At 52.0% G+C, this 15878-nt stretch overlaps 6 protein-coding genes across 6 annotated transcripts; 4 read left to right on the plus strand and 2 right to left on the minus strand.

The window, feature by feature from the left end:
* Positions 1 to 1689: 1689 nt before the first annotated feature.
* On the minus strand, positions 1690 to 2657 carry B0I36DRAFT_324189 (uncharacterized protein; the record flags this gene model as incomplete). Its single annotated transcript, XM_046154065.1, has 2 exons — positions 2225 to 2657; positions 1690 to 2162 (listed from the first exon to the last, which is right to left on the minus strand). Coding segments are annotated over exons 1-2 (286 nt in total), but the record flags the coding sequence as incomplete, so codon positions are not given.
* Positions 2658 to 3573: 916 nt separating this feature from the next.
* On the plus strand, positions 3574 to 5038 carry B0I36DRAFT_324192 (nucleoside phosphorylase domain-containing protein). Its single transcript, XM_046154066.1, has one exon. It carries the CDS (start codon positions 3578 to 3580, stop codon positions 4712 to 4714), a length of 1137 nt encoding a protein of 378 aa, XP_046013247.1. The 5' UTR covers positions 3574 to 3577; the 3' UTR covers positions 4715 to 5038.
* Positions 5039 to 5248: 210 nt separating this feature from the next.
* On the plus strand, positions 5249 to 8246 carry B0I36DRAFT_324196 (ankyrin repeat-containing domain protein). Its single transcript, XM_046154067.1, has 3 exons — positions 5249 to 5489; positions 5544 to 5600; positions 5659 to 8246. Exons 1-3 carry the CDS (start codon positions 5369 to 5371, stop codon positions 7971 to 7973), a joined length of 2493 nt encoding a protein of 830 aa, XP_046013248.1. The 5' UTR covers positions 5249 to 5368; the 3' UTR covers positions 7974 to 8246.
* A 436-nt stretch (positions 8247 to 8682) lies between these two features.
* B0I36DRAFT_363242 (uncharacterized protein) lies at positions 8683 to 9508 on the minus strand (the record flags this gene model as incomplete). Its single annotated transcript, XM_046158777.1, has 3 exons — positions 8683 to 8711; positions 8738 to 8946; positions 9042 to 9508. 3 exons carry the CDS (start codon positions 9506 to 9508, stop codon positions 8683 to 8685), a joined length of 705 nt encoding a protein of 234 aa, XP_046013249.1.
* Positions 9509 to 12621: 3113 nt separating this feature from the next.
* On the plus strand, positions 12622 to 13635 carry B0I36DRAFT_124278 (uncharacterized protein). The gene is made up of 3 exons (XM_046148089.1): positions 12622 to 12909; positions 12981 to 13419; positions 13486 to 13635. The coding sequence occupies exons 1-3, from the start codon at positions 12683 to 12685 to the stop codon at positions 13528 to 13530; spliced, it is 711 nt and encodes a 236-aa protein (XP_046013250.1). The 5' UTR covers positions 12622 to 12682; the 3' UTR covers positions 13531 to 13635.
* Positions 13454 to 15837, plus strand: B0I36DRAFT_124304 (ankyrin repeat-containing domain protein). Its single transcript, XM_046148090.1, has 5 exons — positions 13454 to 13902; positions 13963 to 14375; positions 14436 to 14545; positions 14602 to 14767; positions 14819 to 15837. The coding sequence occupies exons 1-5, from the start codon at positions 13740 to 13742 to the stop codon at positions 15719 to 15721; spliced, it is 1755 nt and encodes a 584-aa protein (XP_046013251.1). The 5' UTR covers positions 13454 to 13739; the 3' UTR covers positions 15722 to 15837.
* The last annotated feature ends 41 nt before the right edge of the window (positions 15838 to 15878 follow it).

Genomic DNA, 15878 nt, shown 5'->3' on the forward strand with positions numbered 1-15878 from the left:
CTTTACTGCAATTTAATTGAGGTTCACTTCCTTCTCCTTTTTCTCCACCTCCAATCATGGGACGACAATCAATTGAAAGTGATTTGGTTCTAGCGTTAAATGCGCTCCAATCCGACCCAAAATTAAGCGTACGAAAGGCTGCGCAGATCTATAATGTATCTCGTACGACACTCCAGCAACGATACCACGGCCGAGCTGCGAAACACGATACCCGACCACGCTGCCAGAAATTAACCTCATACGAAGAGGAGAGTATCGTACGATACGTAATCGACCTAGATTCGCGATCGTTTCCACCGCGGTTAAGTGGTGTTCGAGAAATGGCGGATCGACTCCTCCGCGTACGCGACGCGCCACGCGTTGGAACGAACTGGGCCTCAACCTTCGTACGACGACGACCTGAGCTCCGTACGCGTTTTAATCGAAGAATCGACTACCAGAGGGTCCTCTGCGAGGATCCGGACGCGTATCGCGCGTGGTTTGAGCTCGTACGAAATATAGTCGCGAAATACGGGATCCACGATGACGACATCTATAACTTCGACGAAACGGGCTTCGCGATGGGCAAAATCTCCGCCGAAACTGTCGTTACGACCTCCGATCGACGCGGGAGGCCAAGAGCCGTACAACAAGGCAATCAGGAATGGGTTACAGTAATCCAGGGTATCGCGTCGTACGGCTATTCAATCCCGCCGTACATTATCTTCGCCGGGAAGGTCCACCTCGACTCCTGGACCGCGAATAGCCCTCTACCGGCCAACTGGGTAATCGCGCTTTCAGAAAACGGTTGGACGACGAACGAGAGAGGCCTGGAATGGGTAAAACACTTCGATTTCCATACAAAGAGTCGTACGAAGGGTACCCACCGCCTCCTTATCCTCGACGGCCACGAGAGCCACCATTCCGTCGATTTCGAGCTCTACTGCAAGGAACAGAATATTGTTACCCTCTGTATGCCTGCTCATTCGTCGCATAAGCTCCAGCCTCTCGATGTTGGGTGTTTTGGACCTCTGAAACGGGCGTACGGTAAAGAAATCGAAGGTCTAATGCGGGCGCACGTAACCCACGTTTCAAAGGAGGACTTCCTCCCAGCCTTTTATAAGGCGTACGACGCTGCAATGACCAAATCAAACATCCAGGCAGGCTTTAGAGCGACAGGCCTAGTACCGTACGACCCGAATTATGTGATTTCGCAGCTAGATGTGAAGTTTCATACGCCGACACCGCCAGGGTCCTCTGCTGGACTACCACCCCCATGGGTTTCAAAGACGCCGAACAACCCAATTGAGACCGAATCGCAGACGAAGTATATTGAAAATCGCATCGTACGACACCAGAATAGCTCACCGTCGTCCATTGTTGAGAGCGTACGGCAGCTGAGAAAAGGAGTCATGATGATGGTACACGAGCAGGACCTTATGCGCCAAGAGCTCGCCGAACTTCGAGATGCAAACGACCGCCTCAGCCGCCGTCGTCGTACGAAAAGAAAGCAGCTACAGAAAGGAGGGTCCCTCACGATTGATCAGGCAAAGGATTTGAAGGCTCAAATCGATGCGACGCAGCAGTTAATGGCGGAAACGAGTCAGAATAGTGGTCGTACGAGGAGGCCCGAAACGCGCGCGCGACGATGTGGCGTCTGCGGCGAGCCCGGGCATAATGCTCGTACGTGTCAGAAAGTTGTATCTGCCTCTGAAGAAGAGGATTCTGAATAGTTTCAATTAATTTAAGGCGTTGTGGTTGAATTGTCTTACACATTGTCGTACGAGTCACTGGAAGGTGACCCGTTCACCCGTGTGACCCGCTCACCCGTGGATTACGTTACTCACTTTCATGATACCCCGTCCCACGGAGTGTGTGTCACATCTGCCAAAACCCGTCTCTAAATCCGGCCCTTCCATTTCCACCCCTCCCTCCACTTCTTATTTTACCACGTAATTCGTCCGTGTGGCAGCATATTGCCCCACGCCAAATATGGCAGTATGTGCCGAGCGCTCATAGAGTCGTGGCAGAGGAGTTGGTGTTGATGAATAAGCGGTTGCTGTAACGATTCCGTGCAGATCGGACGAGCAAGGATACAGGCGTCGGTCTACAGTGGTGCCGTCGTTGGTGCGGAAGATCTGGCTCCCCGCGGAGCCGGCGCCGCTGGTGTCGTCACGATCAGTCTGTCAGTCACCTGTTAGCATGCATCCTGAGCATCTTCGAACAGATTAGCTGGATTAACAACTAATGACACTACGCCCCTGCCGACGTTCCGCTTATGGCGAGCCCACATTCAGGATGTGTGCAATGGAGGCTTTCGCCTGGTTGATTACTACTGCGCCGTATTTCGTCGTGTTGCCCCAACCACTGGAGCTCGCTCGAGAGAACCGTCGTTCATCCCATGTATGTTCTGTAGAGCATCCCAGCGGTGAGTCGCAAAACTGTGGTTAGATGCTCCGCTTGACTACCTGGGCGAAGGAATTTGGTTTCATCCACGTTGTAAAAGAATTGGAAAGATCTGGGCGGTGATGAAGGTGAAACCCTGAGATTTCAGGAGCATAGACGCCTGTGAAATTGGATGTGATCAACCACCGTAAGAAATGGCCGCAAGGCAGTTGTCTGAGAGAGTGACGTGGGTGGCTATTTCATATGATTGGATGAGCTTGAGGTTTGACCAAGTGAGTAGCCGACCAGATACCGGCCCGGCCCGGCCCGGCCCAGCCTGGTTCTCCTGATTCAGTGATTGAAGCGCATGTTCTACATCCTGGAGTGCCAGAAGGCCACCATATCGAATTTGTCGACACGAATATATAATGTTAAAACACGCGACGATAACTATGAGCGCAGGCCCCGCTTAGGCGCGGAGAAGACGCAGCGTGTACTTTTAGTCCAGCCTAAAGGCACGGTTTATTACACGATAGATTCGTAGCACCGCTAAACCCCTAGTACTAGCGGGTCACGCGTACTATAAATAATAATATAATGTTAAATAGGTTCATTTCATGTACGGCATGCCCGGATGTTCAAAAAGCCTTACATATAGCACTGATCTCCCCCACGTACTGTCTTGTCTTCAAAGCAGCTGGCTGACTACATGATACTGGCGGACGCGTAAGTGTCTCCTGAAGACGATCCACTGGTTGGTCCTAATCCTTGTCATATTGGTCACTGTAACCTTCTGGTGCTCCAGGACACAGCCTTGCTGCACCGGGCTGGCAACCCACCAACAACCCCACTAAATTCTGCCTCGTAGAATGCCTTATTCAGCCCGAGACGCTGGGGTCGTTGTGTTCCGCCAACTGTGTTTCCCTAGTACCACCATTTACCTGTATTTCCGAGTAGCCCAAGCGCTTGTGCGCGGTACGATGACTGTACAACTGCCGTTACTACTACGAGTCTCATCTGTATCCGGCTTCACAAAGCTTCTTTCCCACGACTTGATATGCCATACATCTCTATCACCAATTCTGGCTCCGGCCCACAGAATATTGCGACGGGAAATGGACCCCAGTACAACAACAATGGGCTTGGAGCCCAGTACAACAATGCCATCACGCAAGGAGGTAAGAGTGAACCTTCTGGGAACACCTTGTGTCTCATGCATTACGATTCTGATTGGCGCAATCTAGTCAAGCACTTGATCTCAGGCCAGGTTCCGTCGAACCACGAAGCTCATCAACATGTACCGGGCCCCGATGGGCCTTCCCGTCGCGGGGTCTTCTCAATTGCCATCATCTGCGCCTTACCACTCGAATACGACGCGGTGTCCCTGCTGTTCGACGAGTCCTGGGACGAGCAGGACGGAGGATATGGCCGCGCAGCTGGAGACACCAACACATATTCATTCGGCCGCGTGGGACGGCACAATGTCGTGCTGGTATTGCTTCCCAATATGGGCTCATCGGTAGCGGCTGGGTCAGCTGCCAGCCTGCGTTCAAGCTTTCCTAGCTTGAGTCTTGCCCTCCTAGTTGGAGTGTGTGGTGGTGTGCCGGGGACGGGTGCTGATGAGAGGCTGCTTGGCGATGTTGTTATCAGCAAAATCGTTTACCATGACATCAGCAAGCAATACCCAGCTAGCCTTGTCTTGAGAGACACGGTTGAAGATGCTCTCGGCCGGCCGAAAAAAGAAATCCGCAACCTGGTTACCATTTTCGAGACCGAAGCAGGAGAAGAGCAACTACAAACCAAGGCAGGGTCCCATCTTCAAGAGCTACAGGCAAGAGCGGTGCGGCTGAATCGTCGAACCAACTACCATTATCCTGGGGTTGACGAGGATAAACTGTTCGCAGCAGACTATCGACATGGTCACCACGAGCCGCAGCTGTGCGTGATCTGCAACGAAGGGCCGCAGGGCTCTTGTCGGACAGCGGCTCAAGCTTCGTGCACCGAACTCGGCTGTGACGAGAGACGATTGGTGCCAAGAACGCGTATAGAGATGAGACGCAGGATGGCTCCAGAGGACCAGCAACGCCCTCGAGTCATCATTGGTAGCATCTCGTCTGGAAATATTGTGATGAAGTCCGGCGAGCACCGCGATCAGATTGCACAGGAACGTGGCGTGGTCGCCTTTGAGATGGAGGGAGCCGGCGTGTGGGATGAGGTGCCGTGCATTGTCGTTAAGGGCATCTGTGACTACGCAGACAGCCACAAGAACAAGGTATGGCAGCCCTTTGCGGCGGCGGCGGCAGCAGCCGTGACCAAGGCGGTCCTCGGGCGTCACGCCTGCACAGACTAGGCTAGCCACGGCTGCTGCCCCTATCTCGACAGCGCCCATAAGGCTCCGAGACAAAGGCGTCCCACGTTATCCTGCTGCTCATCGAAGTACCTAAATCATCCCTGTCTCACCGGAAGTGGCAAGTGGCTGTGACAATCGCAAGTACATCGAAAATGCTGTCATTTCGCCCGAGGAACAAAGTATCTCCAAACTGAACTGATCATATTAGCTCAGATCGCTGCATTTCCTCCACTGTTTTCATACCAGAGCCTCATTGGCTTTATGAAAATAAAGCCACAGTCTGATAAGAATAGTTGGCATCAACTGATCGCGTGTTAAAGCGAACCAAGTCTTGTGTATGCCTCTGAGTGCCCCACCAAGTGGCTGCATCGTGCTCAGCCAACATGCAGTTGCTGACACTCCGTGACGAGCCTGCCTGCGCCTCTTTGGTCCCAGGCTGTTCGGCCCCAGTCTCCTGCATGGAGCGGGGTTGAGCTGGGCAGCTATAGCAGCCTTGCCCTCATGATTCTTTCGAAATTCTACCATCTTCCATCCCCCAGATCCGTGGCACTGTACGCTGGGGCAGCAGTCGCAGCTGCTGCGTCTGCGGCCCGAAATAAACCGTCCTGTCCCGAAATAAACCGTCCTGTCCCGCGCTGGGGGACAACTCTGCCCATGGCCTCGAACAACTTTGGCAACCACAGCACGGGGCCGCAAAACGTAGCAGCCGGCCGCGGCCCGCAGCTGAACAACAACGGCTACGGCGCGCAATTCAACTATAGCACGGTATATGGATGTAGGTCTCCATATCGCACAGGAGATGGCCTGCATTTGTGATTCACACGCACAGACCCATTCCAAGGTTCCCACATCGAGGCTGTGAGCCAACGTCAGCAGGAGAAAGAAGGTGAGCGCTGGGTTAGTAGACGCTCCCCATGATGGAACGAAGGCTGACAGGCTCCCAGCTTGTCTCCGAACTCTCGCGTTCCCCGGCATCCACGCTCGCCAAAACGACATCAATCCTGCCCATCGGAGCACGTGCGACTGGCTCTTTGAGGCTCCGGAGTTTCACAAATGGAGGGATCCAGCCTCTCTTCCAAAGCACAATGGAGTCCTCTGGATCAAAGGCAAGCCCGGCGCTGGTAAATCGACGCTGATGAAGCATGCATACCGTCGTTACAAGAATGACATCTTTCAGGACCATCTCATCCTCTCACACTTCTTTAACGCTCGTGGCGAAACGCTCGAAAAGACGCCCTTGGGTTTGCTGCGATCAATGGTTTACCAGCTAATCGAGAGCGACCATGGGTTATACGAGCTCTTCGTCCCTAAACTCCGCGAGAAGCAGAGGACAAGTCTAGATGGCCATTTCCAGTGGCAAACCTCTGAGCTCAAGGGCTTTATACGCTCTATTACTGAGCAGTCACAGTCGCGGCCTCTCCTTCTTCATATCGACGCGCTCGACGAATGCGACGAGTCCGAGGTCCGCGATGTGGTCGGTTTCCTCGAATCACTGAGCATTAATGCGCTCGAAGACGGCTTTCCGCTCAAGATTTGCCTCTCGAGCCGCCACTACCCAAGTATTCGAATGAGAAAGGTGGTCGAATTAGTGGTAGAGAAGAGCAAGGACCACCAGACTGATATCGCCAGATATGTCAGAACAAATTTGAGGATATACACGGATGAGATTGCTGATGAAGTTGTTAAGAAGGCAGATAACGTCTTCCTTTGGGTTGAGATTGTTGTGTCGCTGCTGAACAAAGCCTGCGACGAAGGCATGCTCGAAGCAATGCGAAAGACGCTCGACGAAATCCCGGTTGACCTTGAAAGCATATTCTCTGCCATCTTGAGCACGAACGCGACCAGTATGGCTGAGACAGTCCTCATGCTTCAGTGGGTGCTCTTCTGCGGGCGACCACTTGAACCCGTTGAGCTCTTGTCTGCGGTGGGGGAAATAGGTCCTCTATCCATAGACGTGGTTGAGCGACGAATAACAGCCTCGTCAAGAGGCCTAATTGAGGTACGAAAAGGCGAGCACGATATCGTCCAATTCATACACCTGTCGGTCAGCGACTTCCTCTTGCGGCAGAAAAGACTACAAAAGTTGGATCCAACGCTTGGGGCCGATCCCGTCCGGGCCAGCCATGGTCGCCTATGGGCTCGCTGTTGGTCATATATTGAGCAAACACGAAGTCAGTTGACCACGCAAAAAGAGAGGAGTTGGCCAGAAAAGACGGATCCATTTTTTGCGTATGCGTCAAGGGGCGTATTCTACCATGCGGAGATGGTCCTGTCCGAGGAACCGGTAGGAAGAGTCCGGGGTGGTGCTCAACTGCCGCAGAACAATTCTTGCATGTCCCTGGACACAATTGAGTGGTTGGACCCCAAGTGTTGGATCCAAAAGTCCAATTACTGGTTTCCGGGGTGGAGACGACTTCTGCGTATGGACGCTGTTGAGATGTATCCTCTCACTAATCTTCAGGGAGATGAGACAGTCCTCTATGTGTGCACGGCTTTTGGGCTGCCACGCCTGGTCAATATCATATCTCAAAGCGCTGACCTCAACGAGACAGGCGGCGAGTACGGTACTGCGCTACAGGTCGCCGCCTACGGAGGCAACGAAGAAATGGTCCAGCTACTTCTTAGGAAAGGCGCTGAAATCAATGCGCGAGGCGGCAGGTTCGGCAATGCACTTCAAGCCGCTTGTTGGGTTGAAAACCGAGAGATCGTACAGCTACTCCTCGATCAAGGCGCCGACGTTAACGCGAAAGGTGGTGAACGGGACACTGCGCTGCACGCGGCCTCAGAGAAAGGAAATAAAGAGATCGCCCAGCTACTCCTCGATAACGGCGCCGACGTCAACGTGAAAGGTGGCGTTTACGGTACAGCGTTGCAGGCAGCCTCATTGCAGAACTATAAAGAGACCGTGCAGCTGCTCCTCGATTATGGCGCCGACGTAAACGCGAAAGGCGGCGAATACGGTACTGCCCTGCAGGCTGCCTCAATTGGATGTGATCGAAGAGTCGTTCAGCTGCTTCTCGACAGAGACGCCGACGTGAACGCGAATGGCGGCTTTTACGGTACCGCGCTGCAGGCTGCCTCAGCTGTAGGCGATGGAAGAGTCTGTCAGCTACTTCTTAAACAAGGTGCAGACGTGAATGCGGAAGGTGGCAGATACGGTACTGCGCTGCAGGCTGCCTCAGCTATCGGTCACTATCGGATCGTCCAGCTACTTCTTGACAACGGTGCTCGTTGGAATTCCTCAAATCTGGAGGATTGAATTGATGGCCAAATGCGCAGGTCGTTTATTTGGGTTTAGAAATGACATAGAAGAAGGAGGGATCAGAGCCAGATGAAATAGCAAGATCGAGAGGCCAACACGTATATACAAGATCTTGGCCTAACATGGAATTGTACCAAAAAGCGAGGGTTATCATGTAGGGGAGGGTGGGAAAATAGCCCGCGTCTTTAACACCTCTATAGTGTTACTAATGCTCTCGTGTCATAACAAAGTCGAATGCTAGATTTCTGATAAATTCATCTACGAAAAATTGAGGGAAGTATTTCATTTCGTCTATCGGAGACTCTGCTATTCTCTAAACAGAAAAGTATCGCTCAAGTACGTCCTAGTCTGGATGTAGTAGCGAATGGAAAGGCGTATCAGGCGCCTATCCAAAGCAGAAATCATGCTACCACCAGAAGAACAGAGACAAAATCAGGAAGATCTACTCGATCCAATTCCCCAGGAGAATCTCTGTACGACTTCCATTTCCTATTCACCATCGTCTTCTATTCAAGTCCGCCCTCGGTCCAGCAGGGAATAGCGCAGTTGCCGAGCCATTTCACGCCACCGCTTTGGAACCGGTCTTTAACGCCCAATGAACAAAGAGCGCCGCAGTCCTCGCCATGTGACTATTGGCATTCAGACATTGCGCCTTCGGACTCTGTATATGGTCATGAAAATGGTTAAGTTTGTCTAATTCAATAACTTACTTCGAGGTGTACATTCCATAGCAGACTGCAGAGAAGAGAATCACTACTTACACCAAGTACTGAAGATAATGTTGTATCTGTCGCGGTAGAATACAAATTGTGGGTTGCAAAGACCTTGGAAGGGACAGTTCTTGGTACCGTCAATGCCGTCCCAGGCATAACTGTCTGTCGCAGTGAACTGAACACTGAAATCTCCGATGCCCTTGTCAGAATAGTAGTGTACAGGTGGATCATTGTTCTCTGGATCAATCCAGGCAGCCCTGTCGGGTCAATCAAAAACAAAAACAAAAATATTAGCACCTTGAGGAATCCATCGATGATGGTAGCCGCGAAAGCTGACTAGGGAAACGCTTACTCGAACACATGACTGCCAGAAGGATCTCGATATCCGAAACCCTTGTCATAAGACCAAATCCCCTCGGTAACCCCGCCATTGGTCCTGAAAGATGTGCGACATCTGTTTTCATTGAACCAGGTCTCATGGTTGTCTGTGTCGAACACGTCCTTCAGGTTTTTGTAGATCCTCTTTATAATCTCTGCGCTAAGTCTACTTGAAAGGAGCATGCCTGCAAGCACTTCCGGGTTGCGCTTCTCGATATCGTTGTCGAGCGCCTGCTCACCCCGGCGCTGGATCGTGCTGAAGTGGCCTGCCTTGAGATCTGCGAGAGTCTCATTGTGCAGAGCTTCGAGCTCGGCAAGGCGAGCGACATCGCGAATAGGGAGGGCGCCTCCGGGGCCGTTTGGCACGAGGCTTCTGGGCAATGCCTGAACCAAAGACGTGGAGAAAAGAGCCAGTGTCGCGGCTGTTGCAGTGAGCGTCATGTTGACGAGATTTGGGCGTAGGTTTCGATGAAGAACAGCTGAGAAAGATGTGGATGTGCTTTTATAGCTGATTATGCTTGTTGTGAATGAGAAGACGGTGATGCTGGAGGATGTTTCGATAGTCCATTGTCAGCCAGACCGAGAGCCCTTCTTATGCATGCTTTTTCACCACTAGTCACGGCTTCTGTCGTGAGACTCATGCACTTGTTGTCGGCCACCAAGTCTCGTTGCCAAGAACATTGTGATTATTTTTGACAACAAATGGACCCTTAACTTGGCCATCTTATACAATGCCGAAGACGATCTCGGAGTCTTGTCAGCGTGTTGACGCAGCCATGGACCCAGCAACAAGGCCGCACGTCTGTTGCCACCTTGCCAAGCAGGAGAAGGCAGCGCAGTGCCCATGATGGACGTTGCCCAGGAAGACGAGCAGTGCTCAATCAAGAAGGTGAGGTTGCTAGTGACGTCTCGGTGCTTACACATGTGGCCGAAGCTCGAACAAGAGTCCTCAGTGAGGGTATTGCAAGACTGTCAGGGCATGGCCCACTCAAGGAACATCAGGTGCCCTTGGCACTCAGGCCAGGCGTAGCTTGGCCCAGTATTCCCCACGTGTTCGCTATTCTTGGAACGGGAACCTATGCAAAGACACAAATAGCTTCATCTGAGTGGTGGACGGCTCAGCCATGTGGTCATTCGCGTCAAGGAAGCGCCGAGAGGGCAGAAAGGCACGGGAGTATCCGCGAAGACCGGATTGGCCCCGGCGAACTCTCGAGAGAGAAGCCGAGATTGGTGCCGCGGAACAACGAGGCCTGAACGTTGACGTCAATGCTTTGCGAAGATTTGAGCACAAGACGCGCAAGACGCACAAGACGCACAACCTGCGAAGCGACACTGTGTACGATCCGAGGGTCGCAGAAGCGGACATTGGCCCCATTTTGAGTGATCAGCGCCTGCGCAAGGGCATCGGCATCTATTTGATCGGCTCTCAAGCGGTCAACTAGGAATGGCACCAAACTGGGAGAGTGCTGACACGGCCATCTCGCGGGCGTCAATGACGTCAACAAAGCTCATCTCGGCTCTTGATTCGCCACGATCTGAGAGTCCTTCCATGGAGTTCTCTACACCCGGACCCTTACCTAAAAGTGGTGTGCCCACCATGATTAGGGTGCAGTTGAGTTTTTTTCAACCTTATACTTTTCAAGGTCGTACTGTTCGATTTCAGCAAAAATTCATAGAGAGAGGCGCACGCCCGTGCCTCGGAGGGAGTGAAGTATATTAGGTATACCAATGAAGTGGACTAGCAGTCCTTGTAGTAGTGTGATCGCTCTAACTGGCTTAAGGCAGTGCGAGGATGAAGCCAAGGTAGACAGTCCGAGAGACATCATAGCCAACAACGGGAGTAAGAAATCAAAATCGACTCGGTAGAGGAGCTGTGAAATGATTTCCTCAACAAGCAGGGCAGGACCGAATGAGCTCCAGAGTCGGCATCTATTGGCATTGGACTGCTCAAGAATCTCGATTGAAGGACCCACAGGCACAAGGTATGCATCCGGACGTCACTGTCGCTGAGCATCAATCATCGTACATTGCTGAAGGTGTGACAAAGTGTAGTAGAGCGCGGTTTCTATGTCCTATACAAATCCTGGAAGCTGAACCGATTCGAAAGCCACGAGAGAAATAAGTAAAGAATAAAGTCTCGTATATCGATGGCGTGGTCTGCCGATGCTGTTCCCGCACTCTGATCTCGGGTTTCATTGCTTCTGTGCTGCGTTCTTCTTGCCCTTCTTCCTTTTCTTCTTGCGGTCGGTGGAATTCGGTGCTGTGGAGGAAGCTGGATCAACTGGGATTTCCTCAATTGCCTGATAGGGGTTTTGGAAAACATTATCCTGAATCATGTCCCATGGCGACTCCACAACGGAGTCAGTGGCGCGTTCATCGACCCAGGTGCCGACATAGACCAGCAAGCCCGCTGCTTGATGTTCATCAGGGATGTCTTCGATTTGACTCATGATTGTCTGAAAGGTTAGTTTTTTGTTTTGGTAGACTATGAAGGTGGTACCACTCACGAGACGCAACGGTTTGAGAAGATGCAATGGACTTCTTTGACTTCAAGGCGAGCTCGATAGATGCTCATCAGGGTACGTATTCAAGCCAACAGTTTTTCTTGACTGGCTGATAGGCCTGGTAGCCGCAATTATAGATGCGGAAGTATCTTCAGTGAGGTGGATGTGTCGACCCAGCGATCGTGGGATATCTTGATTATCGTATCACTATATTCGCCATGACCACCTGAATGGTGGACAACGCCTGCATTTATATAGCATTTTGTTCCCAATGATCTAAGTTCTTGGAATACCTGGAATCTTCGCATTGTCGCAGAGCTATTACAGAAAGCACCAGACAAAGGTGCAACGGAGTTGACTGGCCAATCACGAGGAACTGTCACCAATCAGCTTTCCACAAGGTAGACTTCATGTGATCGCCCCGGCGCGTCAGGCTGCCACGACGAGAAGAAGTCTAATGAAACAAGAGAACAGAAGTGCAAATTGAGTTGCAGATGGAGCTGCGGCCAATCGGATAGCTGGGCAGGAATGCAATCTTTTGGCCCGTGGCTACCATACCACAACCACTGTCACCGCCAACCCAGATGGCAGCCTTGCAGGGGGATGGGCGGCTGCGCTCTACAGCTTTGCCCTTCTGTACGGATCAGCTGATTGGTCGTGGGTTCGGCGGTCTGGGGGTCAGAACGCAGCCCAGATGCAAGACCTGACAAGGATCAATGCAATCCAGTTGTGCGCGGGCCGAGTTGGGGTGGTGAGCAGATACAGTACATGGGGGGGTACTCCAAGGCCGCCGGCCGGTGCACTTGTTGGATCGTATGTACTTCAGGTACGGAGATGTACTCGTCCTCTGTGTGCCTCACTCTGCAGCTCAGCCCATGCAACCTTGGCAAAAGCCCCAGGTCGTGGTTTGCCCTTCTGTAACCACTTCTGATTCGTCAAAAGACGTGCGGTGCGCGACCCGTGCCTTAAGCCTCTCTGCTGCCTGCCAGACTACAAAACGAACGCCCTGCCTCGCCACTCACAACCACACACGCCTTGCTGTTCCACCATGCCATCTAAGGATCGAATGACTTTTGCCATTTCGTGTCAGCAACCGACCTCTTGAGCGAGAATGGGCCCGAGTCTGCAAGCTTTGGCCCCCAAACCCGTCAGGGGCCCTGTGGACAGCAATGCACAAGGCCGCACAGTTGCACGCACTCGCCCTACAACAAATCAGCATCACAGCGACGCTGAGTGGCTGAAGCGCAAGCCGATCATAGAACGGCTTCTTTTCGTCGACCACTTGAAAATCAAGAAGGCTGTCCAGGTTCTTGAGCGAGATCATGGATTCAAGACTGGGTACATATGCTCCTTCCCCTCAACTGCCACGTCCAGCCAGATTGCGCTAACATCATTCGCGACCTATGCAGAATACGAAGCCTCAAGACTCGACTTGAGCAATGGGGCTTTAACAAGAACCTCTCCCGCGATGACATGAAGATTTTGATCGCAAGGAAAGACCAACGAAAGTGTCAAGGCAAGGACACCACCTTCACTCTTCATGGGCATGGCATCCAGCCTGAGAGGTTGGCTACGTTCGAGAAGCGTTATGCAAAAGACTATGGCCCCGTGCCTCTTTCCAATGCTCGTAAGTGGGGCAGCAAGACTCACCACACACGTCATGCAATTGACCTCCCACAGCAACGCCAGATGGTGTCGTCTACTTTACCCCACGAGAAACTCGCCTGGAAGACGCTGCAGACTCTACAGGGCACCATGAGACATTGCAAGTCCAAGAAGGTCCTCAGAGGCATAAGAGGGTCCTGGACGACACGCTCGAGGGGAATCCTCAAGGTCATGAATACCGTGGTACGAATATTTGACATCTGACCCCATTCAACGTGCTCTGCGTCTGATCCACCCCCAACTATCCAGACAAGCGCCAGCGCATCCAACAATTCACGGGAGCTGGAAGCCTAGAGACAACTTCATCCACCGACCATGCCACGACAGCACACATAGCAACACAATCCGCCCCTGATATCGCAAGCGACCACAGACAGCCTCTTCAAGATCGAGGCCACGACCAGAACCACAGTCCCGTAGCAGATGCCTTGGGCAGGCTCTATGCGCTTTTCAACGATGAATTGGGGTCGGCATGCATAAAAAAGCAATCCATCATTCGTGATATGCACACGATTCTTCTGACTAGTAGCCGCACAATGGCATTTCCCCGCCATGCACACGAAACCGACCCTGCTGTCGGGTTATGTTCACACCACCAAACCGACAGCCGGCTTCTGCAGTTTCAACGATTGTTTGGAAGAAATAAAGTGGTTTTGAATAAAAATTGTGAGCATCTCAATCTGCCCATTCAAGCTGGAAGCAAAATGTTCTAACTCAACCATATAGCCGTTCAACGGATATGCGTCGCTTCGAAATGCAAAAGCTTGGACCAAGTATTGACGGTAGATGAGATAGATTTTGCAGAAGGTCTCATCCAGCTTCAGACTTTGACAGCAAGTACAAAGTCAGAAGATCTGAACAAGCCCACCGTAGTGAAGACAACGTCGGCTATGCGCTTCTTTCCCCGTCGAGCTATGCCAACATCGCAGCTAAAAGAGCCCCTTCTGATGCTTGTCGCATCTGTCCTCGATCAGAACGGCATATCTATTTCTTCGCTCTCAGTGAACACGATACGACCGGCGGGTTCTCCGGTGTTTCAAGCAGTGCGTCGTGGCGACCTTCAAGCCTTCAGATTGATGCTTTCGCTAGGGGAAGCGTCCGTCAGAGATCATGACGAATATGGAGCATCACTTCTCCTTGTCAGTCTCCCTTGATGCCAGAGAGCGCTTATCACTCAATGCTAACTTTCTTACTTGTAGTATGCACATGATCAGCCCGAGTTGTGCAAGTTTTTAATCGGCGCTGGAGTGGACTTCGATCACCTCGGATGCATTGATGGCATCATGGGTTTCCTCGGCAGGAAGAGAAGGTGGGATCTTATTCTGGTTGATTTGTCGCCGCCCAATAATTGCTGATTACTAGTAGTTCCACTGCCCTGACACTTGGACGAGTAGATCCAGATTGTTCCCCGGACGAGATCGAAAACATAAACCAGTGTCGCCATATTCTTCTTGAAGCTGGGGCAGACCCGACCTTGCCGGACAGTCTAGGCGATACTGTTTTCTCTCGTGTCTTAGGTTATGTCTCAAAGGTGAGCTGCGAAATCCAACTGCCTGGGTGGTTCGCTAATATGTCTGCCAAGGCATCGGTTTCAACTGTCTGGAATCCTTCCCTCACCGGAATTTGGCTGTCCATTTCAGACTATGCTGTTTTCAGCAGCGCCTGTGACTATGCCGAGCCTCACGCGATTGCCGAGCTTATTAGGCTTGGAGCAAACGTGCATGCCCGAGACCAAGAAGCGCGTACGGCATTGCATCATGCGTGTCGTAATGCTCGATTTACCATATGGGGAAGCAAGCGCCGCGGAACCGCTTACCTCGAAACAATTGAGCTCTTTCTCAAGGCGAATGTCGACATGTATTCTCGCGACTGTGAAGGGTTTACGGCAGCTGACTTGGCATATCATTGGTGCGCAAATGACTGGCGAACAGAATGGCACGGAGGCTCTCCTGGCGACATATTCGATGCCGCCCTGGCAAGATGCGGGTTCGATATTGAGCGCTTCCGCAGAACATCCGGGCAAGCTCGCAAAGCTCGTTATACGGATGATTACCAGCGGCGTGATTTTGAACGGCTATGGACAGGTTTTGAGCACCTTTGCCCTTACTGGAACGACGAACCCTGGCCGGCAGACCTGGCTACCGCTGAATTTTCTTCAAGTGAAGAATCAGAAGACGCATGGTGTGAGCCTGATTCCACATCTTCTTCGGACGAGGAGAATAACAATGATGTCGATTGGCAGCTTGACGAAGTCGCTGCGAACAGTGATGACGAACGGGCTGTCACAGCCTCGGTGGGTGAAGGGCCAGATTCCGCATCGCTCTGGGCAATGAGACCCCCAGAGCTGCCGTCAATGCTGACAGAGCTTTTGGAGGGAGACTTGCCATCGGACTCCGAGGTCGAAGTGATTCGGGAGATTATTCCAGAGTATCTGATCGTCGAAGATGCAGAAGAACTGGAGTTCAGTTTTGCAGGGCAAGCCTGATCCTCTGTGGCCGGCAACCATCCAGTCCTGTTTATATGATCAAATTCTAGAAGTGGAGAGAGCTCATCACTCAGATCAAGTGTCATCCTCAGCCTACTCATCGCAATACAAAGCACATCAACAGGCTCCCATTTCATATTTTGAACTTATTGAGGAT

Source organism: Microdochium trichocladiopsis (genome assembly GCF_020744255.1).
Source record: "Microdochium trichocladiopsis strain MPI-CAGE-CH-0230 chromosome Unknown B0I36scaffold_5, whole genome shotgun sequence".
Taxonomy (NCBI): domain Eukaryota; kingdom Fungi; phylum Ascomycota; class Sordariomycetes; order Xylariales; family Microdochiaceae; genus Microdochium; species Microdochium trichocladiopsis.

Bases quoted from the DNA above. Each gene is read 5' to 3' on its own strand.
- B0I36DRAFT_324196 (XM_046154067.1), top strand. From the start codon at position 5,369: ATGGCCTCGAACAACTTTGGCAACCACAGCACGGGGCCGCAAAACGTA. The intron at 5,490-5,543 runs GTAGGTCTCCAT...TCACACGCACAG, and splicing joins CTATAGCACGGTATATGGAT to ACCCATTCCAAGGTTCCCAC. The intron at 5,601-5,658 runs GTGAGCGCTGGG...ACAGGCTCCCAG, and splicing joins ACGTCAGCAGGAGAAAGAAG to CTTGTCTCCGAACTCTCGCG.
- B0I36DRAFT_124278 (XM_046148089.1), top strand. From the start codon at position 12,683: ATGGGCCCGAGTCTGCAAGCTTTGGCCCCCAAACCCGTCAGGGGCCCT. The intron at 12,910-12,980 runs GTACATATGCTC...CGACCTATGCAG, and splicing joins GATCATGGATTCAAGACTGG to AATACGAAGCCTCAAGACTC. The intron at 13,420-13,485 runs GTACGAATATTT...CCAACTATCCAG, and splicing joins TCAAGGTCATGAATACCGTG to ACAAGCGCCAGCGCATCCAA.
- B0I36DRAFT_124304 (XM_046148090.1), top strand. From the start codon at position 13,740: ATGCACACGATTCTTCTGACTAGTAGCCGCACAATGGCATTTCCCCGC. The intron at 14,376-14,435 runs GTCAGTCTCCCT...TCTTACTTGTAG, and splicing joins ATGGAGCATCACTTCTCCTT to TATGCACATGATCAGCCCGA. The intron at 14,768-14,818 runs GTGAGCTGCGAA...ATGTCTGCCAAG, and splicing joins TCTTAGGTTATGTCTCAAAG to GCATCGGTTTCAACTGTCTG.
- B0I36DRAFT_324192 (XM_046154066.1), top strand. From the start codon at position 3,578: ATGCATTACGATTCTGATTGGCGCAATCTAGTCAAGCACTTGATCTCA.